This window comes from Ruditapes philippinarum, unplaced genomic scaffold (assembly GCF_026571515.1).
Source record: "Ruditapes philippinarum isolate M1 unplaced genomic scaffold, ASM2657151v2 ctg3799_1_1_1_1, whole genome shotgun sequence".
In the NCBI taxonomy this organism is placed as follows: Eukaryota; Metazoa; Mollusca; class Bivalvia; order Venerida; family Veneridae; genus Ruditapes; species Ruditapes philippinarum.
In genome coordinates this window covers 8,208-36,178 of record NW_026858154.1, presented here as the reverse complement: position 1 = coordinate 36,178, position 27,971 = coordinate 8,208, and the positions used below count along the sequence as shown (strand labels likewise).

Sequence of the window (27,971 nt, the reverse complement as noted above, 5' to 3'; positions counted from 1 at the left end):
ATTTATTTAAGTATTTACAAACAGATAAGATTATACATGTAGTACTGGAATGCGAGCAGTTCCCGTGCAGAAGCAATACCTGTATTTTTCGTTTAAACGCTTGATTTTTACTTGCATTCTCAAATCAAGCAGATGCATAAACGAGACAGAATCTAAGTGTCAATTTGGCAATACGTATAAAAAGTTCCAATTCAGATCACTTTCACCGGTGCGTTCTTGAGATCTACAATGTACAATATACATGTTTTTTCACAAACACTACAATGTACCAAAATATGAAGAATGCTGGGCTACATTTATTTAAATTTTCTCAGTTTTGCGATTATTCCTTTTTTGTATCGATTGGTGTAGAACATATTCTTCAAAGACTCTTGAAAGTCAAACAAGTGTGCAAAAAATAATAATGGAAAGGCGAATGTGAAAAATAAAACGTTTGAAATTGCTGAGAAGATGTGATTTATTGTGCAATGACCAAGGTGTATAGTTTGTTTCAGATTTGTTTGTTTTGAAGTAACAAGGACGTTTAATATTTCAATGATGCTGCAACTTAATAATTGTAAGATGTCGATTAAATTGTGCTCTGTTTACATTTTCGTTGTTGGCGCCATATTCTGATTATTCATCAGTTCATTGAACAGATGAATATGTCATATGTAAATGAAATAAAAATCCAAAATTTTCGAATTGAAAGAATATTTGAAAGATATATGAACACAAAAGTGAAGTCATTTGGGTCTATGCATGGTGATTGATTGTCCATGCATAAACAGGCTGTAGTCCTATAAATATGACATCGCTTTGAGATATTTTTGCTTCTGGGCAAAGCAACGTCATATTGTAATTGCTCAAAAACCCATAGCATGTTCCGCCAGAAAATCGGGCAGAAAGAAAAACAATTAAGACAGCGTGTATTTACATAAATTTTGACCTATTTATGAACAAAACTAAAATATATATACCTTTGGACAAAATAATTAAACTGTCACATCCGAAAAATCATGATTAAATCCTCTCATGTATTTAAATTCCTGTTACAGCCGATAAACAAATGGCGGCCATACAGTGCGCAAATCTTATTGGCTAATTCAAATGCAAGCGTTACTTAGAACATTCTAAAGGAATATTTTTTTCATGAAATAATTGCCCATGCACCGTCAGTGTGTTCTCGAATATATTTTTCCGTTCAAAAATTTGGAATCAATCTGTAAAGCACCTTGCTTAACCAGTATGGCTGATAGACAAAAATAGATTGATGTTTATATTTTATTTTAAATTGATAAGTACAATTGTTTGAGAGTTTTTGTGTATGATTGAGCATGAAATTGAAAGAAAAAAGGCAAGAAAAGCTTTTGAATAAAGCTTGAAAGGCAAGACAATAGACATTTTTTGAATTTTTTATGATGCTATGCGTTTTTGAGCAATAACTATAAGACGTCAGGCTTGACCGACATAAACTATAAACAAGCCTGTAACGTCTGATATATTGGACTAAAACAGGCTGGTGAAAATGCCTGATCGGACTTATGACACAAAAAATCATATTTCTAGAAAAGTAATAAATATTTTCTTTTAAACTTTGTTTTGTTTATAGAGAATAATATTTCACATAAACAGAAAGAAATATATTTGGCTACGTCATTTTTGGGGAAATTATTTATTTTTTTTTCAAAAACAAAATTTTTTAAAAATTTAAAAAAATATTTTAAATGCAAAGGTAAATCTATATATTTAATTTTTTAGGAATTCATGGCCCCAAACACCCCACATCATGTTTCATTTTTAAAGGGGAAACTTCAAAGATAATTTTCATTTCCAAGAATTTTAAAATAAAAGAGAAAACAGAATTTTTAACCCAAAATTTAATAGAAAAAAGGGTCTGGCGCAAAACAAAGAAAAAGAAGGGTTGTGTTGAAAAGGGAAAAAATTTAAAGAAATAAAAAAAAACCAATTTTTTTTTTATTTTTATTTGTATCTGAATATAAATCTTAATAAACAAAAAAAGTGAGAAAAAAAAAATTAAGAAATATATATTTAATGTTTTAAGCTGTTTTCAGGCTTTTTAACAGCCTGATAAAAGACAATAACAAATAAATAACCCTTGTGAAATGTTAGAATCGGGGTCAGCTTGGTCCTAAAATGTACTCGGGGGCCCCCCGAATCAGCTCGGCCCTATTCCAACTCGGCACGCAGGGCCGGCAAAATCAATTGTCCGTATTGCCCAGGTTGTCCCACAGCCTGTACGGACAAGTGAAGATTTTTAAGAATTAACTATGTAAATATCATACGGACAAGTTAAAAAATGCTTCACATAGAAACGGACAAGTAAGTCAAAATCAGATTTTGCCGGCACTGGCACGGGTCAACTCGGCCCACTTTTTAATTTATTAAAATTTTGGTTTGTTTTGTTGGAACCACATAATTAATATCTGGACTTATCCATAAAAGTGTACATATTTTTTCTTAAATTAGTATGACTTTTTTTGGGTAATGAAAGCGTTTTTAATGATTTGGTAATAAAAACTTAATACAATCCATCCTTGGGACATAATAAAATTCATTGCATGTTAATAAATGTATAACATGTTGTTTTATGTATGTAAGTTAAAAGAACAAACATTTAAAATATTTAATATTATAAGTAAACAAGTTTTTATATCATATTTTATTGAAACAAAATGCATCGAAAGGAACACATTATAGTAATTTTTGCAAGAATAAAACATAACAATTTTTTTTCTAAATATACAAATTAATTCTGCAGAAATACAAGGTACAATTATACAATGATATACCAGATATCTGTTGTTTTTGTTTTTTTTTCATTTAAAACAGCTTTCCTTGATAACATAATCAGTAAAAGTTAATATGTTTGATATGTTTTGTTTTTTTCAAAGTGGGCCGAGTTGACCTGTGCCGAGTTGGTATAGGGCCGAGTTGACTCTTTACCAATTTGTTATATGATCATGTTGCCTCTGATCTTAGAAATTTTAATAAGGCCCCTGAGCTATTTAACTCTTTGTCACTGACAAACAATATTCACCAGTATAGGCGGTCAATTTATTCATGCTGGTGCAAAAGAAACACTGTATTCTACATTCCTTACTCCTTAGGGTGTCTTAATTGGACAAAAATCATAATTGATCATCAAAAAAAGTCGAACAACCCTTTTTAATCAATCATTGATTATATAATTGAAACATTTACAATAACAAAGTAAATATGTACTATGTACATATCATGCTTTAATATTTATAAGAAATCCATTAATGAATAATGTTCTATATTTTGTGTAACTACCACTTTATCAACTGAAATAAACTAGTTTAAAGATATACTGTGCTCATCCTTGAGTAAAACATTTAAATCAAATAAATTCATTAAAATCTATGAAGATATTATGTCTCATATCCAATAAACTTTATAATGGAATGAATAAACTATGTATGGGAACAAGTTAAGTTGGTCCTTTCTTAACCCTTTACCTTATATATACACAAAACAATGCACTTTCGATTCCCCCCCCCCCCCCCCCCCCTCTTTTAGGCCTCAAATAGTGAAAAAATGTGCTATTTAGGCCCAAAACACATGTTTTCGTTTGAGAAATGTTGCTAAAAAAAGTGAGCACTTTTTCGGCGCCGCCCCCCATCCAAAAGATACATCAGGAGGTTGCCAGAAGGGGGATGTGCCCCCGTTCTGTTTGGGGGGTTTAAAGGGGGGCGGTAGTCCCCCTTATCGCCAAGAAAATTTTGGACTTGTGACAGGCTAAAACTGACCCCAGGTCGATCATAAGGTAACGTGTAGCCAACGCTGAAAAGCCTTTGACTCTATCTCAATCCCTTGAGAAGTTGCAGCACTTTGAAATAAATTTCGATGGAAAAAATTAAGGCAAAATAGTGATTTATGGCAATTTTGAGATGTCCCCTCATTGCCATGGTTTAGGAAATTTAAAATTGAGAATGTCATTACAAAGGCAATGGTCCAGTCAACATTTGTGCCAAGTTTGATTAGTATTGAAGCATTTTTAGCTCGACTATTCGATAAGAATAAGTAGAGCTATTGCAGTCACCCGAGCGTCGGCGTCGGCGTAATCACTTATGTTAAAGTTTTTGTAATAGTTCAAATATTTTCAAAGTCCATAGACATATGGCTTTGAAACTTTGCACACTTGTTCACCATCATGACCCCAACCTGTAGACAGGAGGAGGTAACTCTATCAAGCATTTTGACAGAATTATGCCCCTTTTTCGACTTAGAATTTACGTTAAAGTTTTTGTAATAGTTCAAATATTTTCAAAGTCAATTGACATATGGCTTTGAAACTTTGCACACTTGTTCACCATCATGACCCCAACCTGTAGACAGGAGGAGGTAACTCTATCAAGCATTTTGACAGAATTATGCCCCTTTTTCGACTTAGAATTTACGTTTAAGTTTTTGTAATAGTTCAAATATTTTCAAAGTCAATTGACATATGGCTTTGAAACTTTGCACACTTGTTCTCCATCATGACCCCAACCTGTAGACAGGAGGAGGTAACTGTATCAAGCATTTTGACAGAATTATGCCCTTTTTCGACTTAGAAATTACGTTAAAGTTTTTGTAATAGTTTGAATATTTTCAAAGTCAATTGACATATGGCTTTGAAACTTTGCACAGTTGTTCTCCATCATGACCCCAACCTGTAGACAGGAGGAGGTAATAGTATCAAGCATTTTGACAGAATTATGCCCCTTTTTCGACTTAGAATTTACGTTAAAGTTTTTGTAATATTTCAAATATTTTCAAAGTCCATTGACATATGGCTTTGAAACTTTGCACACTTGTTCACCATCATGACCCCAACCTGTAGACAGGAGGAGGTAACTCTATCAAGCATTTTGACAGAATTATGCCCCTTTTTCGACTTAGAATTTACGTTAAACTTTTTGTAATAGTTCAAATATTTTCAAAGTCCATTGACATATGGCTTTGAAACTTTGCACACTTGTTCAACATCATGACCCCAACCTGTAAACAGGAGGAGGTAACTCTATCAAGCATTTTGACAGAATTATGCCCCTTTTTCGTCTTAGAATTTACGTTAAACTTTTTGTAATAGTTCAAATATTTTCAAAGTCCATTGACATATGGCTTTGAAACTTTGCACACTTGTTCAACATCATGACCCAAACCTGTAAACAGAAGGAGGTAACTCTATCAAGCATTTTGACAGAATTATGCCCCTTTTTCGACTTAGAATTTACGTTAAAGTTTTTGTAATAGTTCAAATATTTTCAAAGTCCATTGACATATGGCTTTGAAACTTTGCACACTTGTTCACCATCATGACCCCAACCTGTAAACAGGAGGAGGTAACTGTATCAAGCATTTTTTTTACTATCAAGCACTAAGAATAGTCGAGCGTTGCTGTCCTACCGACAGCTCTTGTTCATAGTTTCATAGCAGTTTGAACTTGTAACAGGAGGCTTTCAATGAAAACGGCCATTTTTCAAAATATGCTCACGAGGGAAAGGGTTAACAAAACTGCCAGGGTTTTTTAGCTCACCTGTCACAAAGTGACAGGGTGAGCTTTTGTGATCGCTTTTCGTCCGTCGTCCGTCCGTAAACTTTTACTTTAAATGACATTTCCTCATAAACCACTAAGCCAATTTCATCCAAACTTCACATGAATGTTCCTTTGGTTGTCACCTTTAAAAATTGTTCAAAGAATTTAATTCCATGCAGAACTCTGGTTGCCAAGGCAACCGAAAGAAAAATATCTTCTTTTAAAAAACCATAAGAGCTAGAGCTTAGATATTTGGCATGAAACATCTTCTAGTGAGTGTCTACCAAGTTTGTTCAAATAAAAGCCCTGGGGTCAAAATTGGCCCCGCCCCGGGGGTCATTGATTTTCCCTATATGCATATAGTCATGATTCTTGGTGTACAAATTTTTATACAACTTGGTTTTTTCTGTCTTTTACCCATTTTCTTTTATCTTTTCAGGCAAATGATTTTGATGATATCTTGGTGAAAAGTACGGATGACAGAAGATTGTTTGATTGAAAAGATCTACTTGCTAAAGATTAATATTGTTACAGACCTGACAAAATCAGCATAATGGCTGCAGTTATGAAGGAGGAATCATCAGGTATATGTGTATAATATGAGGTCGGGTAGAACATCTTTTAAATTCAATGTTTTAGTGTCAGGACGCAAATAAATATTTGTTTATATGAGTGACAAAAAAATGTGCACCATTGTATCAAAAGTGTTTTAACATCTGTTGAAGATTCAGTTACGTGTATATCTCTTAATAGGAAGATAGAAATGAATAAGGCAAAATAAAAGTCAGCTAAATGTAAAAATATTTTGGGACAGCCAAATTTTTGAAGCTTTAGTCCAGCAGGATAATTGCTTTCATAGATAGACCTTCTTGCCAATAACTCCCCCCCCCCCCCCTCAAGTAATCTTAAGTTATACTCCAATATTTGCAAAATTAAATGCCTACAGCTTATTTTCAAATTTAATAGAATTTCATAATATGAAAATACATTAAAATTTATGTTTCTGTTTATATTGTTGTTACAGATGAGGATTTGTATGGGGATATAGATGACATGTATTTAAGTCAGTCAGAGACAGAGTCTACACATAAATCCGAGGACATCCTCACACCAACTGTACAACATACCTCACAATCAGATCAAATGTCACAGGTTAAATTGTGTTGTTAATTTCATGTATTGATCTCGTTTGTTTATTTTAAAGCAGCATGCCTCCAGAATCAAGCTAATTTTCATGAAAATTTTGAAAAAGTATTTAAAAGTAAAATATTGACAAGTGATCAAAGAAAGTAATTTACATATTGCAAATTGCACCTTGAGTTCACCTAAATTACCAAGTTGAGATGAAAATATGCAAGATCTTGTCATTAAGGAAGGCAATATAATATTTTAATTGGCGGCATGGCCGAGTGATTACCATGTCAGACTAGTAATCTAATAATCACTAGTTGCATGGGTTCAAACCCTGTCAGGGGGGCAAGACGTTTCCTTGAGCAAGAAACTTATTGCTCATTACTGGTTGGTTTCAAGAACGAAATCTAACTTGTATCTATAAGTTATAGCTTGCTACACAAATGAACAGGAATGGAATCAAAAGTGTATCTATAAGCTTTAGCTCACAAACGAACTAAAGTAAATTCTGTATTAACCAAATATATAATGATTACAGGAGGATCGTGGTAGTGATGTATGTGGCACTGAGGATAATAACATGAATGACCTTGACCTCTATGATGACCTCATTGCAGAAGAAGATCTCCAGAAAGTCAATTCGTTTCAGGAGGTTTGCTAATTTGAATTATATATGTTTAGAATTGATACCTTTTTAGCTTGACTATACGAAGTATATGGAGAGCTGTCCTACTCGCCCCGGCATCCGCGTCCAGATTTCAGATTAAAGTTTTGGTGCTGTAAAATATTTTTCACTATAACTATGTCCTTTCTTAAGGTATCAACTTCAAACTTCAAATATATGTTCCTTATCATCAACCACATCTTATGTGATGAGGTTCATAACTCTTGTGCCAATATTTTAAGATTTATCTCCCCTTGAATTTAGAATTTTCCTTAAAAAATACTATTTTTTACTGTTACTTCTTTATTTCTTAAGGGATAAACTTCATATTTCAAATATATGTTCCTTATCATCAACCACATCTTATGTGACAAGGTTCATAACACAATATTGCAAGAATTATCTCACCATAAACTTAGATTTTTTTACTAGAAAAATGTTATTTTTTACTATAACTTTTTTAGTTTTAAAGGTATCTACCTCAAACTTCAAATACTTATTTGTAATCATCAATTACATTTTATGTGACAATGTTCATAACTCTTGAAGCAATATTTACAGATTTATCTCTCTTTGAACTTACGATTTCTTTAAGAAATATTATAACTTCTTTATTTTTTAAGGTATCTACTTCAAACTTTTTTGGGGCGTCCGTGGCCGAGTGGTTAAGGTCGTTGACTTCAAACCACTTGCCCTTCACCGCTGTGGGTTCGAATCCCGACAGGGACTTTGGATTCTTTCATGTGAGGAAGCTATCCAGCTAGCTTACGGAACGTCGCTGGTTCTACTCAGGTGCCCGTTTGTGCCTGAAATAATGCACGGAAGGGCACCTTAGGTCTTCCTCCACCAGTAAAGCTGGAACGTCGCGATATGACCTATACTGTGTCGATGTGACGTAAAACCCAAATAAAAAAAAACAAAACAAACTTGAAACTTCAAATATATATTTCTTATCATTACACACATGTTGTGTGACAAGGTTCATAACTCTAGCATGACTTTTTCTAGAATTATTCCCCTTGATCTTGGAATTTATGTTAACAATGTTATTTTTTTACTATAACTTAAAACATAATTATACAGAATTGATTTTTCTTTCATAGTTTTGTCTTCCTTACTGCGTCCAGTATTTTATTAATCAAGCTTCGCTGTCTCCTGTGACAGCTCTTGTTGTTTATATGGAAATTTTACAGTGCATGTACATTAAACTGTGGATGTCACAGTGGCTGAGTTATATCATTTGTCTCTCAACAATGTGCATTTCATACCCATAAACAGCTTTTAATTATTTCATATAGGAAAGCTATCCAGTGAATGTCAGGTTTTCTGATTTGACACAAATGGCCGCTTGTGCCTGATGTAATGCACAGAGTGACACTGAAGGTCTTCATCCACCAATAAAAAAAGTCTGATCAACAATCAATAAAGCTGGAAAATCACCATATGACCTTAATAGTGTTGTTATGACTTTAAATCCAATATAATCTAAACACTCGGTAATATTTAGTGTTAATGTTTGATGAATTTTTTATGTGTCCTAAAAAATTTCAGTGTAAACATGTAATTTTTATACACCTGGTTGTCCATCCACACTACTGAATAGTGTTAGGGGGCCTTCTAACTGTAAAGTTAACAAAAGAAAACGACAGAATTCATTCCCTAATAATAATGGAAGGGGCTAATGGTCCTCTATTAAACAAAAGAAAATTGCAGTAGACATGTCTGTTCTGTCCGTCTGTTTATTTTGTGTCCAGTCTGTATTTTTGAATTGATAGTACGAAATTGAAACTACAAGCAGAAATGTTAACCATTATGAGATGATGTGCATAACCCAGGTTTGAATTTACTAAGGTCAAGGTCACAGTCATTTTGTATGAATTTCAAAATTTCATGACTGCTCTTTTGAACTGATAGATAGAAATTAAAACTAGTTGGCAGAAATATTAGTTATAATGAGACGATGTCCAAAACACAGGTTTTGGCTTCCTGAGATCAAAATTGGCCCTGCTCTGGGGATTATTTGATTCATATAGAACACATTTAGGTCTAATTATGTGAAACTTTAATGTTTAGAGCTGAGATACTTAACATGTTGCATTGTCTTGTTGTTGACCTTACGAAACGGACCAGAACTTAGATATTTGACATTGAATTTTCGGAACACTATATACAGTCTGTGTGAAAGTCCATCGGTCCTAGGTCCTGGCTGAATAAAACTCGTGCGGTCCGAGAAAAATTCCTTTCCGTCAGTCCTCATGTCCGAATAAAATTTCAAAAAGTTAAAAATATCAATGACCTGATTGATAAGTTCCAGGTGATGCAAAGAATTTATTAAAGAAGATATTGACCAACCTTAGATCTATTTTGTACATGTCAAATAAATACCAGTCAACTCTGTCTTCAAAAAGTTTCATCAACAACGGTAAATTTTGCCGTAAATTACAGATTTGAAAATTTTGTTTTATGATGCTTGTTGAAATAGCCGATAAGTAACAATCTTAAAATAATCAAAAAATATTTAATCTAATATAATCAAAATCAACAACAAGTAGAATTGTGAATGTTTCTGCAGGAAACAGACAAATTTTCAATTGTCACATATTTTCGCGATACCGCTTTTTATAATTAAAAAAATCATAACCAAAAGGAAACTTTGTTTTGTTAAAATGTGTGTAATAACACTTAAATGTAGTTTAAGAATTAAAATTACTAAAGATATTGTTCACATTAGTTGAGATGGAGCCATTACCAGTATGTGTTTGTCACATACAATGAATATTTTCTTATGGGAGGGGGGTGTGTGGAGTGAATCTGGAAGAAAACAGCATAATGGTCTAATGATGTAGGGTTTTTGAAATTATATTTCAAATCTTTTCAATCACTTTTACGGTACAGTGTATTCCATTTGGGACATACTACCATTTTCCTGAATAAGCTTTTTCTCTGTTCAAACTCCAACTTTTCAAAACCTAGCTTACTCCATTAATATACATCATATTCGTCAACTGCATAAGTGCAGTAAAGATGGCTTAACATATTCAAAGTGCTCTGTGCTCCTACTTTTCTGTCCTTGGGAGTCCAAGAACTCCTCCTTTGAAAATCCTAGTGAGCACCCTGCTTAAGTTATTTCAATTGGTCAGCATCTTCTTATGTTTTTATATGGATGGTCTCACTAATTTAAAGAAAGACAATCATTTTTGCATTCAACTGTGTTAATATAAAATAATGCTTGAAAAGTCTGGGCCTGAAAAATATCATCCGGGCCGGAAATAAACCTAAGGGTCTCGGTCCTTGTGGCCTGAAAAAAAAATTGACTTTCACATAGACTGTATATATTTGAGCCGCGTCACAACAAAACCAACATAATGCGTTTGCGACCAGCATGGATCCAGACCAGACTGCGCGGATGCACAGGCTGGTCTGGATCCATGCTGGTCGCAAACCCATTATGTTGGTTTTTTGTTGTGACGCGGCTCATATTTCAATTATACATCTATGTTTTATATGTGTACAGATGATGAAGAAATTTGAAGAAGCAATGAAAATGATACAACAGCTAGAATCTGAGAACAAGACTTTACGAGAGTCACTGAATAAACAGGAGACGTCCAGTAAAGACATTCAGAGAAACTTCTCTAGCTTGTTAATAACTGCGAAAGGAGAAATCAACAGGAAAGAGAAAGAGTTGAATACACTAAGGTATGGTCTGTTCTACGCAGTTTATTAATTTGATAGTCAAAATTATATGAGCCGCGTCACGACAAAACCAAACTAATGGGTTTGCAACCAGCATGGATCCAGACCAGCCTGCGCATCTGCGCAGTCTGATCAGGATCCATGCTGTTCGCTTACAGACCCTATAATAAGTAAAGAAACTGATAGCAAACAGCATGGATCCTGATCAGACTGCGCGGATGCGCAGGCTGGTCTGGAATCATGCTGGTCGCAAACGCACTATGTTGGTTTTGTCATGATGCGCTCATATATGAATTTGTTATAAAATGTACTATTTAGATTCTATTCGCACAGGAATCTCATTCATAGTTTGTATGAAGGATGCTGGAAACTTATGTCACTGGACACTAGAGCTGTCATCAATAAAAACGATATTTATGTATGGTTATTTTTCTGACAATCAATAATTGATACACATTTGAAAAAATTTCACTGATTAATTAAATTTCTGGAAATTATGAAAATTCACGCAAGACATTCAGAAGTGGACATCCATTAAAAAAACCTTTGCAATCATTACATATTGGACATATTAAAATAATAAAGTCACAGCAATAACACGTATAATATCATTTTTTATTTTTCCAACGTTTCGGCAAATGTATGCCTTTTTCAAGGTAAATAAATAATAATAATATCAACGGACGTGACGTCGTAATTTTACAATTAACGTCACGCCCACTTTAGCGGAAAAACGAATAAATACGAACAATACCAATTCATGATAAAAGAGATAAGTGCACCAAACAAAGCATCAAAATATAAAAACGACACAATAGATATCGGATTAATAAATACGAATATTTCCTATAGGGTTTAATTATAAAAAATGATAATAGGAAAAAACGAATATCTATGTGGCGTAATTCTAGCATTTGTAGCGTGGATTGATATTTTATGAATTATTTAATTGAGTATAACAACTTTGTGTTCATTCCTTCTGGAAAATGAGTTTTTAGCTTATGAATCCAAAATGTTTCTTTGCACAAACGATCTAAAGTATTGTAAACAACATCTATGGGCATAAATGAAAAGTCGGTAAAATTATGATCGTCCTTATTAAACTGATTTGCAACATTAGTGGAGAATGCAGGATCTACAAAATTGCATATATCAAATTTATGGCTATTCATTCGTTTAGACACAGGTTGTTTGGTTTGACCAACATACTGCATGCTACATTTTTTACATGTTATCAAATATATACAATTCTTGGTTTGACAGTTAGTATGTTGACGTAAGTCAAATATCTCTCCTGTATTTGAACTGTAAAATGACGTACCACTATTAATACCAACACCCATTTTTCAATAAAAAAGAATCGTCATTCACCCCCACCGCTGGAAGAGATGTTTACTTGGACTTTTACATTAATGCTATTACGGAAGAAATATTGCAATCCAGTATCATTAATAAACACAAACGTTATAGTAATATAACCAAGTCTGAAATGGAGTCGCTACGTAAACTGTCACAAGATAAAAGTATAATTATAAAGAAAGCGGACAAATCGAACACTATCGTTATTATGAATACTGACGATTACCGACGGGAAGTTTTACGTCAACTCGAAAACAACAGCTACTATGAAAAATGTACGGAAGATCCTACAGAAATTATTAAATGTAACATATCGGAATGCATTGATAAGATTAAAGAAACAAACGACTGTATTTCAGATGAATTTGATGTATTTCCAACGAACATACGTACACCGTGTTTTTATATCTTACCTAAAACACACAAATCTCAGACTTCACACTGCCATTAAAGTATCCGGGTAGACCTATTGTGTCAGGATGTAACTCACCGACAGAAAATATTTCAAAGTATCTCGACTTTATACTTAAACCACATATGCTTAGATTGCCATCATATGTAAAAGACACCACAGATTTCATCAACAAATTACGTAATATTAAACTACAAAGCAAAAACACATATTTGGTAACACTAGATGTCTCTTCACTTTATACTAATATACCACATACGGATGGAACTGATGCGTGTTTGTATTATTTAAGACAAGGAAATAATAACAGCAGACTTTCGTCAGATGAAATTGTTAAACTTTTGAAACTTATTCTTGAAAATAACTACTTCAAGTTCGGGGATGACTATTTTCTTCAGAAAATGGTACCGCTATGGGAAGCCCAGTCGCCCCCGCGTACGCAGCACTTTTTATGGGAAATTCGAAGAGGAGTTTTTTGAAAGATAGTCAGCTTAAACCGTCATTGTGGCTTCGTTTTCTAGACGATATTTTTATGCTTTGGGATCATTCTCTGAAGAACTTAACACATTTATTGACAAAATCAACAATGTTCACCCAAGCATTAAATTCACCCACACCATATCTCAACAATCTGTTTCGTTTCTTGATGTTCAAGTATCAAAAGGAAAATCGTACGAACTTCAAACTAATGTTTATGTAAAGGAAACTAACAACCACCAATATCTTGATTATACATCCTGTCATCCAAAACGGTGTAAAGACGGAATACCCCACAGTCAGGCTAAGCGTTACAGGAGAATTATATCCGACGACGACGTGTTCTCTACTTCACTGAGCAAACTACGAGAATTCTTCATAAGTAGAAATTTCCCTGAGACGGTTATAGATTCAGCGTTTCTTCACGTGTCACAGATGTCACAAGAGGATGCCTTACGGCCACAAGATAAAGAAAAGAAAAACGTTCTTCCATTTATTGTGACATATAATCCGTCCTTACCTAATATTGGAAATACTATTCATAAATATTGGGACCTACTAAATCTGTCAAAAAACGAAGGTGTTAAAAATATTCACAATAACTACACACCCATAATTGCCTATAAAACGTCCAAGAAACTTACAAGACTTTTTAGTTAGATCTAGATTTGATACTGACAGTGACTTTACATCACATTCTGGAGGTTGTTGTAGAAACGCTGTTCTCATTGTGTTCGTATTAATAGTGGTACGTCATTTTACAGTTCAAATACAGGAGAGATATTTGACTTACGTCAACATACTAACTGTCAAACCAAGAATTGTATATATTTGATAACATGTAAAAAATGTAGCATGCAGTATGTTGGTCAAACCAAACAACCTGTGTCTAAACGAATGAATAGCCATAAATTTGATATATGCAATTTTGTAGATCCTGCATTCTCCACTAATGTTGCAAATCAGTTTAATAAGGACGATCATAATTTTACCGACTTTTCATTTATGCCCATAGATGTTGTTTACAATACTTTAGATCGTTTGTGCAAAGAAACATTTTGGATTCATAAGCTAAAAACTCATTTTCCAGAAGGAATGAACACAAAGTTGTTATACTCAATTAAATAATTCATAAAATATCAATCCACGCTACAAATGCTAGAATTACGCCACATAGATATTCGTTTTTTCCTATTATCATTTTTTATATTGGACATATTACATAGGAGTGATGGAAAAAATGGTTTGAAAATCTCGTGAAATGGCCATACAAGACACATCATAATGTAAGATAATATATATTTTATGGAAATCATTTAAACAGGTTTGAAAGTGAATTATAGATTGAAAATTGAATATAAGCAATTATCAATATATTAATGTATCACCAATATTTGTTATCTGATAATCAAATATTGGTTTTATGCTTTGCACTGAATCAATGACAACTGTACAAATGATCAAAAGATTTAACATACGGAAAGCAGGTTATTTTTCTTGCCAAATCATAGAAATTTCTCTTCGTTACTAGTCAAAATTTCATGACAAAATGTATATTGCTTAACAATTATTTTATTTTTTCTCAGAAAAAAGTTGACAGGCAAACAAAGAACACCAGGAAGATTCAGAAATCAAAGGGAGACAAATACAGAAGGTTCCAGTATTACTTCAATAGATTCTGACTTTGATCCTCCATGTGTATCTAGTCCTGGAAGACTCATATTACAGAGGAATGATGAGAAATCTCCTAATAAATATCGGAAAGAGAAGGAAAGACATTCTAGAAGTACGAGAGATTCTTTTGACAGAAGTAGACAAAATAATGAAAGAAGTGACGAAGATTTTGATAGTAGGAAAAGAAGTAAATCCAAGAATATGGAGAAAATTAATAAGGGTGAACGTAAGGGAAATGATAGTGAAAAAGAAGAAATAAATAAAAAATCTTATGAAGGCAGAAAACATAGAAAATATGACCAAATTGAAAGTTCAAAACGATATAGTGAACATGAGAGCGATGTATCCAGTCCAGATAAGAGTCATAGAAAAGTTGATCAAAAGTTGAATGTTAAAAATAGAGAAAGAAATTCTAAAGATGAAATAAAAGCAAAAGATAATAGACAAAAGAAAGGTTATGATGACCTCTCAAGACATGGCAGGGAAAAGGAGAAGAGTAAAGATCACATTCCCATTGTTAAGAATAATAAGGGTAAAAATGTTGAGGACAATGTAAATGACAAAAGTAGTGAGGGCATTGGCTGTAGTGAAAATGGTGAAAATTCAGGGATAAAAGATTCAGGGAATAAACCGAAAGTATTAGATCTCAGGGAGAAATTAAGACTGAAAAGGTTATCTGGTAAACAGACAACAGATCTTGAAGAAACTGTGTCAGAGATTCATTCGTCATCAGTTAGTTTGTCTGTAAGAAGTTCAGGAAAGAACATAGACTCATTTCCTGTATCTGATTCAAATGATCCAAGAACATTAAATAATTGTAGGACTCTTTCAAATTCTGTTTCAAAGGCCAGTGAAATGGAACCAAGAAAACGGCAGATGAAGAAAGGAAATGAAAACTTAAATGCAGAAAAAGAATTTCTTGAACAATTGAAAATGTCTATTAAAAAGAATGAAATAGCTTCAAGCAAAGTAAAAAGTAGCACACATTTACAGCTGAATGAAAATATTGATAAAGACTTAAGGAAAGAAAACACTTCTAGGAGGAAAATTATATCCTATTCTGATGCAAGTAATGAAGTTTCTGATATGGAAAATGTCCCTGAAACTAACAGTACAATTCAAAGTGAAAAATACTTCACAGCATCAGAACTGTCTAATCATAATTTAACATGTGAAACACCAGTTATGAGTGAACAAAATGAAATTTTAACTAAAGTTAATTCCATAGATACCATAGATAAAGTCAGTGCTGTTGAAATGGATAATAAGGAAAATACATATAATGAGGTAAAAGATAAGGAGATATCTGAAGGATTTAATGATAAATACATATCAGACAGTTGTATACCAGGAAGTGGTCTCAATGAAAATAATGACATTATTACGACAGAGACTACTGGTAAATGCGAAGGGAAAGAAACAACAGAACTTATGGAGATTAGTTCAAAATGTGATGATTCTCAGGATGACTTTGAACCAATGGAAATACAATCTGAAAAAACTAGCCTTTCTATTGAAAGTGCAATACATCATAATGTTTTAAATGATAATAGTAAAATAGATTTAAGTCAAACAGATTCAAATTTTGATATTAAAGAAAGTGAACTTACAGAAAATTCTGTAAATTTTTCTCCTAATCTGTCAAACTCTTCAAAAAATGAAGAAACTCCTGGTTCTGCTAGGAGAAGGTCTGCAAGACTTTTGTCAAAATCAGAAACCTCTGTAAACTGCAGTAAAACAAATGCTAACAATATCTGTGTTGCTGAAGAAGTGAAAAATTCTGAGAAATCTGTTGAAACTGAAGCAGAAACGAATTCAGATGAAAAAAGTAAAGGTAGAAATTTGCAAAGATCATGTTCCAAAACTGGAAGGAGGAAGCGAGTACGTAGATGTGTTACATCTGAAACTATATCATGTATAACATCTGTTTCAGACTCTGATATCTTTAATAGTATAAGTGATGAAACAGGGGACCTAAGTATGAGCACTGATGACACTGAAACTTCAGAGGATACACATAGAACTGAAAGTAGTAGCGAATTACAAAACCTTGTGTGTACAGATAAAAATTATAGTTCTGAAAGTAGTAGCAAATTACAAAACCTTGTGTGTACAGACAAAAATTGTACCATCAAAATGAGACACTTGCACCCAAAGTGTAATAATGGGAATACAAAGTCACCAGAATTTCAGAAGGAAACATTGATAAAGAGTGATACAAAACCAACTGAAAGTTTAATTAACAAGAAGCAAAACAAAACTGATGAGATGGAAACTGATAATAAAGAAATGAATGCATTAACAGGTCGGAATGATAATGAAATATTGAATTATCTTGATGTAGATTCAGAACTGGTAAACATACATGGAAATAAAAGAAGTGAAGTTAGTGGAACAATAGAAGTTACAGCAGAGGAAAGTGTTGATGACAGTGAAAGTTCGTCTTCAAGTACTTCTGGGTCAAGTTCTTCTTCATCAGACACTGGCTCATCTTCAGGAAGTTCCGATTCGGAATCAGAATTGTCTGACAGAAATACTGAGTCACATAAAGATAATATCACTAATAAAAAACCTTCAGCAGAATTAATTTATAATGCTGAATTTGTCAAAGCAACAAAAAATAGTGAATCTAAGTTGACAGTTGACCAGGTTGAGAGCGTTCAAGTGGACTTGCATGAAATTAATACATTAGACATTAATTGTACCATTAATGAAAGGGAGGATTCAAAAAAAGATAAGACATGTGATGAATTACAAACTATTGCTAATAAATATGGGCAGTCAATAATAGGTATGAATAATGCAACAGAAGATAAACTAGACAAAGCAAAGAATGTAGATGATCATGGAATTGAGACTTTTTATGGAAATCAGCAGAAGGAATTTGCTGATAATGTATCAAGCAATAAGGATGCAGGGAACCTGCTGAATGGCGAAAAATTTCCAAAAACAGACAATGCAAGCAAAAGTAAGGAAAATATAGAGATAAGTATCCAAAACAATATTTCTGTATTTGAAAATGTCACCAATGTAAACAATGAAAATGGCAAACAAAATAGGAATCATATACAGTGTACTTTGAAAGAGAAAACAGGAATCAATAATCCTCCAAATTTAGCCTCAGATTCTATGGAAAGTGATAACTGTGAACAAATAAGAACTGAAATATCAGGTACAGAAGAAAAGACTAAGTTACAAGTTTTAGAGACTGTTAAAGGAAAGGAACAAAATAGTAATAAAGTTGAAGCATCAGAAAACGAATCTGAAGGAAGCTTTGGATCCAATATAATGTCTGAGAGGACTGATTCACTGCAATCTGGAGATGAATCAGAATTTTCTGCTTCAGATGATTCAGGCAGTTCTTATTCTGGTGACAGTACTTATTCTTCCTCAGATGAAAGTGGAACTGGTTCTTCTTGGGAAACTTACAGTTCAGATTCTGATTCTGAAGAAGTTACAATAAAAGCAAAGAAATCACCTTGTAATAAGGAAAAACTCGTTACTCAAGAGCATAAAAATACACAGAATATTGAAGTGAATTCTAGTAAAAATAGGGAAAATATGGTTGAGAAAGAAGAAGTCAGTAAAGCAAAAACTGCTAATACACTGATGGAAACTGAAGATAGTGGAGGTACTGAATTAATGACAAAAACTAACATTGAGGAAGCTAATGGTTTGAATAAAGAAACTCCTACATGTAATGATATAGAAATGAAAGCTGATGATGAAATGGAATTTCAACAAAGTGCCAGTATTTCTGAAAAACCTAACATTCAAACAGTGAAGTCACCAGAAAAAATTCAAGTCACTAAGTGTGCAACAGGAATATCACCAGACAGATCCCACATGTTGCAATGTTTGCTGAATTGTGTACAAAATGAATTGAAAAGTAATGCAAGTTACAGTGAAAAAGTTTTTAATGAAGAAGAAACAGCTGTATCAACTATTTGCAATATCTCTAAAATAAATGAAGAAGTTACTTGTTCAGAACCTCTACCTAACAATGTAGAAATGGAAAATGCAAGTATTAATTCGGAAATTGAATCTTACCCAATAATAAGCTCAAGTACTCAAGTTAATGAAGAAGAAACAGCTGTATCAACTATTTGCAATATCTCTAAAATAAATGAAGAAGTTACTTGTTCAGAACCTCTACCTAACAATGTAGAAATGGAAAATGCAAGTATTAATTCGGAAATGGAATCTTACCCAATAATAAGCTCAAGTACTGATAATACAAGTGTGTCCTGCAGTGAAGAATTAAGAACTGCAAAACTGACAGAAGTCATTTATAAAGCACAAGTTTGTAAAACCAGTGAGAAAGAGCAGATAACAAGGAATGAAGAGAAAATGATAATGGATAATGTAACTGAAGAAAATGTGTGTGGTGCTGATTTATCAGGATCTTCTGATGAGTCTGATTCTGGAGATTCAAGTTCTGGATTCACCCATCCCACTGATTGCTCTACATGTACATCTCATTCTGGTTCTTCATCAGATAGTGAAACAGAAGGTGATGAAGAAATGAGAGAGGCAGGTAAATGTGGAAATGAAGTAACCAATATTGGTGTTAATTGTGAGTCAAATGATGATAAAGGTATGACAAAAAGTTTAGAGAGTGTAAAATCCATGGAGAAGACAGTTTGTATTAATGAAGATATAGCTAGCTCTGAAAGTAGAAATGAAACTCTAAAGGATATGGAAGTTAGAAATGTGATAGTGAATGAAAGTATAACTGGTGTAAATGACAAAGCTGTTAGTGTAATACCTTGTAAGAACAATCCCTATTGGATTGCAGATGAACTTCCTGAATTTTTGCAGTCAAATGCCTCGATTGAAATTTCAGATGAAAACACAAGTAACAGATATAAGAAAAAGATATCAAATTCATCACCAGGAACTGAATGTTCAAGACCAGTAACACCTGCAGTGAAATTTGCAAATCTAAGCCCTAGAAGTAAAGTACAAAAGACTGAACAAGTAACTGAAGTCAAAGAAGTTAAGAAAAACCTAGCAATAGGTGTTATCTCCTCTGTAGTACAATTTAATAATGAGGGTTTAAATAATAAATTAGAAAGTAGCAAGAATTTAAAAACAAAACATTCTATGAAGCCTGATCCTAAACTTGCTGAAGAAAATACTTTATTGCAAAGTACAGCAGAAACAGGTAAATGTGTCACAACTTCAGAGCAGATAAACAATAGATGTAAATCAAAGGTGAATAATCTGTCAAATAAGCCGAAATCAGGTATATCTTGTAAGGCAAAAAAAAGTCCTTGTGGAACAAAGTCTCAAGTCTCACAAAAAGCATCAAAACATGCAGTTTCAAAAACCGCTGTAAAGTCACTTGAAAAAAGTTGCACAGCAAAGAAGAAGGGAAGTGAGAAAGTTACTGAAAGGAGAGGCAATAAAGAGAAAAATGTGACATCTAAGGCACATCAAAATAAAAATGATAAAACAACACTTTCTACTAATAAGAAAATTGAACAAAAGGAAAAAGAAATTGTTAATCAACCATTAAGAAGAAGTCCGAGGAAAAAGGCATCTCAGTCATCGGTTACTGATACTAAAGAATGTGAAACTATTCAAACTTGCAAGAAGAGTAATTTTACTGAGAAAACTTCTGGTTCTGTAAGCCCAAGAAAAGGAATGAGTAAAAGCAAAACCAATTTAATGAAAACTGATAACAAAAGCTTGGGTGATAAAAGGAAAGTTGACACTAGTAAATTAGAAAATACTCTAGACAAAGTAAAAAGTAAAAACATTGACGGTGAAGGACATTCATCAAAACAACATTTGTTTTCAGTAGAAAATGCAATGACTGATAAAGACAGCAATAGTGGTAGTAGCAAAAAAGCAAATGAAGAAGATATGAAACGTGATAGAAAAAAGTCTGGTGTTTTGAAAGAAACTTCAGAACATAGTTTGGTTGAGGAAAGTATGATGTCAGCAGAGAATACCATTTCAGTAGATTCTAAGAGAGATAGAAAGAAAGAAAAGGGCAGTTCTCAACAGCTGGCAAAAGAAAGGAATGAAGCAAAGAGCCATTTTCGTGACACTACTAGAGAGTTGTCTGAAAAAATAATGAAACTAAAAGTCGAGCAAAACATGTTGAAAAAAGAACTTGCAGAAAAACAAAGATTGGAAAATGATTCTTTGAAGTTGAAATTAACAATACCGAGAGCACATGATTCAAAATCAAGAAAAGACACAAAGGAAAATATTAAAGGTAAGGCTCCTCTTCAAAGCTTGAGCAAGTCTGGTAAAACTCAGCCTCTAAAAGTTGCTATGGCGACTAATGGACATGAAGAAACAAGATGTAAAACTGGTACATCAAAGACAGGAGCTATGAATAAGAATGAAAATTTGACATTTGAGAAAAAGCTAGGTGATCTTGATGGATATTTAAGCAAGTCAAAAACAGTAAGTAAGTCAACAAAAAAGAATGCTTCAGATGCGTCAATGTCTTTAACTGTACAAAATGCATCATTTAAGACATTTACAATTCCAAAAATGCTAGATACAAGAAAAGGTGAAAGTAAGGAAGAGAAAAAGCCTGTCACAAAAAGTAAAAGTGAATCATCAGTTTCTCAGAATAGAAGCATTTATTGTAGCAATAGAAAAAATAATGCTGAAAGTAAAATAAATCACAGCATGTTAAATAAAAGAGATGGCTTGAAATTGGATTCTAGCAAAAAAAGCAAAATTCAAAGTAAACCTACCAAAAGATTCCTGTCGAGTGAATCTGAATCCGACATGTCAGACTCAGACAGTGAAAGAGATACAGATTCTAGTAATACTGGGGATAGTAATGCTATCCTAAGAGCTATGTTTGGCAGCAGTGACTCCTCAGGGAATAGCAAAAAGTCTATAACACTTGCTGATTTACGCAAGACAAGAAGTAGTGAAGACACTGATGATATCGTCAAAGACTTTGCTTCAGATGAGGCAATAAATCCTAAGGAATGTGATGTTATAAAAAGTAAAAGTTTTGAACCAATGTCTTGCAAGGAAAAGGATGTTTCAATGGATAAAGCAACAAATTTCAGATCACATCCTGCTGAAGAGCAAACAAAGAAGGTTACAGAGAAAAGTTTTCTATCAAATAAACCCTCTGCTGACAAATATTCTAAAGAAAGCAAAAGTATCCAATCAGCACACAAGCTCCCAGAAAGCAAAGATAAGTTAATAAAAGACAGTGGTAAAGTAGAGATGGTAAAAAGAAATATTAAAGGCCATGAAAAAGACAAGATAAAAGCGTCTGATAAAATAAATGCTTACAGTAAAGGTAAAGAGTTTGCCAAAAGCAGTGATCGTGAAAATAATTCAAATAAAAGTAGAAATAGTGTCAATAACAAATTAGATACAAAATCTTGTCAGGGTCAGAAAGAAAACAGTGTGAAAAAGAAATTTGGTAATCATGAAACCGATAAAGAAAAGGAAAGGAAAACAGAAAATGTGAGTGCTTCAAGCTCTGAAATAACTTTGAGGAAGTCGCCTCGTATTAAAGCAAGAACTCCTGTCAAAGACTCTACATCTTCAAATGATAATTCTAGAGTTGAATTTGGTGCCAAGAATTTGAGATCAGATAGAACACCATCAAAATCAGAAAAAAATAAATGTGGTAGTAACTCTGAAGTTCGATATTTTGAATTATCAGATAAAAATCCAATTTTTAATAAAATTATCAGTCCAAAGAAACCAAAACTTAAGCTTCATGATGATGAGGGTGAAACACATTGTAACAAGACAGATGGTAATAGCAAAGAAGTTAAAAAGCTTGAAAAGGTGATTGAAAATGAATCAAAAGGGGTTCCAATTTTATTGTTGGAAGATAACACAATGGATGGTATTGATTACCACGATGATGTTACACTAGATACAGGTAGTGGATGTCAACTTTCAAATGATAATGCAAATTATGAAAATGATGGTGATGATGAATCAAGTGAAAATTCTGACACCAATCTTAGTGTTGAAGAAGGAGAACTTAGTGATTCAGATGAAGACAATAGTGAAGCATTAGAATGTACAAACCAGCCACTTAAAATGTCTGCAGAAGTTACCCCCAAAAAACAGAAAATGATGTTAAATACAGGTGCTTTAAGTAAAGGTAGAATAAGTCCTGTTCGATTTTTATCTGGAGCTACATCATGTATTGATAGTGAGTCATCATGCAAGTGCAGTCAGAAGGATTGTATTCATACCAGACTTGCTTTGAATATCAATAATCAACGTAAAAGGCACAAGAGTGACACAGATTCAGCAAGTGATTGCAGCATGTCAAGACAGAAGCGTAAAATTAGACCTGATGATTACTCTTCAGGTAGAAATAGGACAAGAAATAGATCAGATAACCAGCATGCACAAAAAACTGAAAAGTTTACTAGAAAGTCACCTGTTCGGTCACACAGGAGAACATCACCAAGACGTAGACCACCTTCAAGGTCTACCTCACCTTTAAGAGAAAATCGTAAAAGATCTCGATCTCGCTCTCCAAGAAAGTCAAGAACATTTAGGAGGGAAAAAGAATCTGCAGTTTCTAGATACAGAAATGAGTCCGGTACAGATTCACCAAGATCTCATAGAAGATACAGATCTGGCTCAAGAGAGAGGTCAGGAAGCCCTCATAGATATCGCTCTAGAAGAAAAAGTCAGTCATGTAGAGATAATGATTCTGAAAATACCATAGATGATTTGGGAAAGAAAACTGAAATGAAAAGACATTATTTAGAAAAGGGCACTGAAGACAGATCTACAGACAAATGTAGAGACAATGAAAGAAAAGAAAAACATTGTTCTGATAACAGTATTAATGAAACAAGTGATGAGGAAAGTGAAAGATTTTCAAAACTTAGATTTGAAAAAACTACTGAAAGGGTCAAAGGCAAGGAATTTCCTGAATCTCGACCAGAGAGTAGAAGAATAAGGTATAGGGAAGGAAGAAGCTCCAGAGATGAATCAGACTATAGGAAAGGAAGACGTAGGTCAAGGTCAATCTCACGCTCACCTCGTCGTGATCGTAGAGGAAAAAGGTTAAGGTCTGAATCAGAGTCAGAGGTTTCAGACAGAGTTGATGTTAAAGATAGGAAAAGTGTTCGTGATAAACATAAAGATTCAGATAGTCCAAGTTATAAAAGATCAAAACCAAGTAGAAGTGGGTTGGACAGGTGATGTGATTATTTAGAAATGTCCTTGAAGTGATAAGATGATTAATAGTAATGCTATTTTCATTAAGCCTTCCTTTAGAGGGAAAATAAAATCCTGATGTCAGTTTAAATTTGCGCTTCAAGTTGTATTGTGAGCTATTGTTAACAGTGTCTGTCTCCTTAATGATGTATGGCAGTCATTTTTATAACAGAACAAAATCCAAATATACAAATGTAAAATTTTTTTGATAGCCTAATTACAACAATGGTCAAAATGTTAAAATCAGCTAAGATAAAAATGATTTTCTATGTAAACTTGAAATGCTAATGCATGTTCATTATTATAACCTTTATAATTGCAACCTGTTGGTGATAATGCACACTTTGTTGAAAATATCTGTTGCCAATTTTGAGACTTTGTAATTATGTATGTTTACTTGCATGTTGATTATTTTCAATTTTTGTATTTGAAATATTTTATTGGTTGTTTTGGGCACTTTATTGATGTTTATTGTTGTGGTCAAAGAAATCAGTTATCACTATATAAAGGCCCAACATGTATATGATAACTTATCCAGAAAGGTTGATGATTCTGCTCTTGTGTCTGCCCTGTCAATTAATGACCGGAGTAAAGCATGGAGGGGCACCTGATGTCTTCCTTCTACAATAAAGCTAGAAAGTTACCATATGGTCCTTGCCGTGTCATTGTGACCATCAGACTGGGCTTTACTTTTACTTTCTTATTTGTAGTATCTGATAAATGAAATCCATAAAATTGTTGGTGAAGATTATGTAAACTGTAACAGAACAAAAATAGTTTTTTGTATTGAATAAATATTAGTATTTCTCCTGTACTCCTAGATGGATTAAATAACCTTTAGGAACCAGAATATGTGATAACTTGAATTCACTTAATTTCGTGGGCATGAAATTTTTGGTTTTGTCACAAAGATCATTTTTGCGGGTTCTTAAATTTGTGGAATGTTTATAAGGTAAAATGTAAATAATGCAATGCAAAATAATCTTACAGCAATCAAAATTAGATTTTGTTGGATCTTGAATTAGTGGGTTGACCTTACCATGAAAATCAAAATAATTAGTTCCCCATGAACAATAATGATTTTGCTGTAGATTTCATAACCAAGAGAATCACAACCTCATTACAAATGAATTTTTGTGATTCTCTTTTTAATAATAAATGATAACATTTGCCAAAATTTTGTGGTTATTAAGTTGGTTTAAAGACCGAAGGGTGGTAACGAGGCTAAACTTGGGCAGTTTCCCGAGGGATGGATATTCCGATCCCAACCGCAAACACGTCAGATATTTTTTTCTTGCATATATTACTATATTCCATCATATTTCAAATTTTTTACCTTAATAAAACAATTTTTCAGTTATGTATAAGGCCATCCTTAAAAAAATGTTTGTTTGCAGTAAAGCGACCGACTCACAAAATTTGCCCCTACTCAAAATTTTTTTTCATGGTCTGGATAAAAATTTTTTTTTTTTTTTGAATCAGAAAATTATGCCTTGTGCTTTGTTTTCGTTCTTTTAAAGGTTAATAGAAGAAATAAAATGTAGGTCTTATTAAATTAGAATTCAGTTATCAATTTTAATTGTTACCAGATTATCAAAGCATATATTGTCCAGCATTTTAAAATCCCATGTTTATTTGGGAGTACAGTTCAATAAAAAAAAAAAAAAATCGATCTACCTACCCACCTTGAAAATTCTGGGTCGGGTTACTGCAAACAAACATTTTCTTAAGGATGGCTTTCAGCACATTAAGAGTTAAATTTGTTTTTAATAGTAATAACACATATCCATTTTGCTTGTCTATACTGTATTTTTGTTTCATCAAGGTACATAAATGTAATGAGTTTTATTTTAAGAACTTGCAATTTATAATCAGAAGCCTGGTACCGGCTACCGATTCAATCTATTTTACCAGTGCAGATCAAGATCAACTGGTCCCTGTTTGCTCTTCATTCAGTACTTATTTTGTAAATGATAAATTGTTTTGTAAATGATAAATTGTTTTGTAAATGATAAATTGTTTTGTCCAGATTCAAAACTTGACAAGTCCATTTAGAATACTTTTTTTGTTTTGTTTGCAGTATTGAACTGTTTAGGGTTAAATGTACATAATTTTCAGTTTGTTTACATTCAGATGTTGAATTCAGGTTATGTGTATAAAATTATGTCTATATGGTATGATTATTTATTTCCCTTAATTTTTTTATATGTTTATTATATAAATAAAAAATAGAATATTTGCATAGAAGATTTCAGTTGTGTAATTTTTGTTCCATATATTTGGTTCATGTTAAATGATTCAATTATGACTTTTACATAAAATTGAAAAAAAATATAACTAAAATTGTTATTTTTTATTTCTGCCAAAGATGAACGTTTGTTTTGGTAGTGAAAAGGTGAATATGTTCGAAAAATTGAAAGTCATTAAATTAGTACAGTGTAGTAAGGGAAGCTTAATAGACCATAGGGGTAAAACAGTTCAGCTTTCTGTTAATAATTTGATTCTCGATTCAATTACTTGGGCTCTGTTAACATGATTTGAGCCGCATCGTGACAAAACCAACATAATGGGTTTGCGACCAGCATGAATCCAGACCAGCCTGCGCATCCGCGCAGTCTGATCAGGATTCATGCTGTTCGCTATCAGTTTCTTTACTTGTTATAGGGTCTGTAAGCGAACAGCATGGATCCTGATCAGACTGTGCGGATGCGCAGGCTGGTCTGGATCCATGCTGGTCGCAAACGCATTATGTTGGTTTTGTCGTGATGCGGCTCATTTTTAGCTCATCTGAGCTTGCTCAGGGTGAGCTTTTATGATCATTGAATGTTCGTCGTCCATCCACTTTTGTTTGTTAACACTTTGTCACATTTTTGCCTCAATCATCATCAAACATTGTCAGGATGCTTATCTAGATAATTGCTCGGATGATTTGGGTCATTTCGTATGAAAAACTAGGTCACAGGAGCTAAAAATAGAAAAATCTTGTTAACACTAGTGGCAACTGCTTGACCCAAATATCCTGGAAATTGGTTAGGAATATTGTTTTGATGATTTTTAGGTCAAGTTCGAATATGGATCACCTAGGGTCCAAAACTAGGTCACACCGCCCAAATATGGAAAAACCTTGTTAACACTCTAGTGGTCACATTTTTGACTAAATCATCATCAAACTTTGTCAGGATGCTTGTCTAGATAATTGCTCAGATAAGTTCAAACATGATCATCTCGGATGAAAAACTAGGTCACAAGAGCTGAAAATAGAAAAATCTTGTTAACACTCTAGTGGCTACTGTTTTGATACAAATATCCTTTAAAATTTGTGAATGAGATCTTCCTTTTTATATGCCCAAAGAATTTCGGGCATATTATGTTATACCCACTTGCGTCCGTCCGTCTGTCTGTCCCTCCGTCCATATGTTAGCAATTTGGTTTCCGGAGCATAACTTAAGTTCCATTTGGCCCACAATATTCAAACTTCATAGGATGATTGTCCGTATTGGGCAAAAGACTCTTATTGATTTTGGGGTCACAAAGGTCAAGGTCACTATTACCTTAAAACAGTTTCCGGAGCATAACTTAAGTTCCATTTGGCCCACAATATTCAAACTTCGTAGGATGATTGTCCATATTTGGTAGAAGACCCCTATTGATTAGGGGGGTCACGAGGTCAAAGGTCAAAGTAACTCTTATCGTAATACTGAAAACAGTTTCCAGACTAAACTTAAGTTCCATTTGGCCCACAATATTCAAACTTCATAAGATGATTGTCCATATTTGGCAAAAGACCCCTATTGATTTTAGGGTCACAAGGTGAAAGGTCAAGG

At 33.3% G+C, this 27,971-nt stretch overlaps 1 protein-coding gene across 2 annotated transcripts; it reads left to right on the top strand.

Annotated features, from left to right (window-relative positions):
- Positions 1–377: 377 nt before the first annotated feature.
- LOC132752300 (uncharacterized protein PF3D7_1120600-like) lies at positions 378–24,318 on the top strand. 2 transcript variants are annotated; one of them, XM_060742610.1, is made up of 6 exons: positions 378–476; positions 5,985–6,129; positions 6,570–6,697; positions 7,215–7,328; positions 10,855–11,039; positions 14,871–24,318. In XM_060742610.1, the coding sequence occupies exons 2-6, from the start codon at positions 6,099–6,101 to the stop codon at positions 24,130–24,132; spliced, it is 9,720 nt and encodes a 3,239-aa protein (XP_060598593.1). In that variant the 5' UTR covers positions 378–476; positions 5,985–6,098; the 3' UTR covers positions 24,133–24,318. The 2 variants fall into 2 exon arrangements, with proteins under 2 accessions (XP_060598593.1, XP_060598592.1); XM_060742609.1 differs by having other exon boundaries at positions 410–556.
- The last annotated feature ends 3,653 nt before the right edge of the window (positions 24,319–27,971 follow it).

Excerpts from the sequence above, each read along its gene's own strand:
- LOC132752300 (XM_060742610.1), top strand. The coding sequence starts at position 6,099 with ATGGCTGCAGTTATGAAGGAGGAATCATCAG. Across the intron at positions 6,130-6,569 it reads TATGAAGGAGGAATCATCAG|ATGAGGATTTGTATGGGGAT; the intron begins GTATATGTGTAT and ends TTGTTGTTACAG. Across the intron at positions 11,040-14,870 it reads AAAGAGTTGAATACACTAAG|AAAAAAGTTGACAGGCAAAC; the intron begins GTATGGTCTGTT and ends ATTTTTTCTCAG.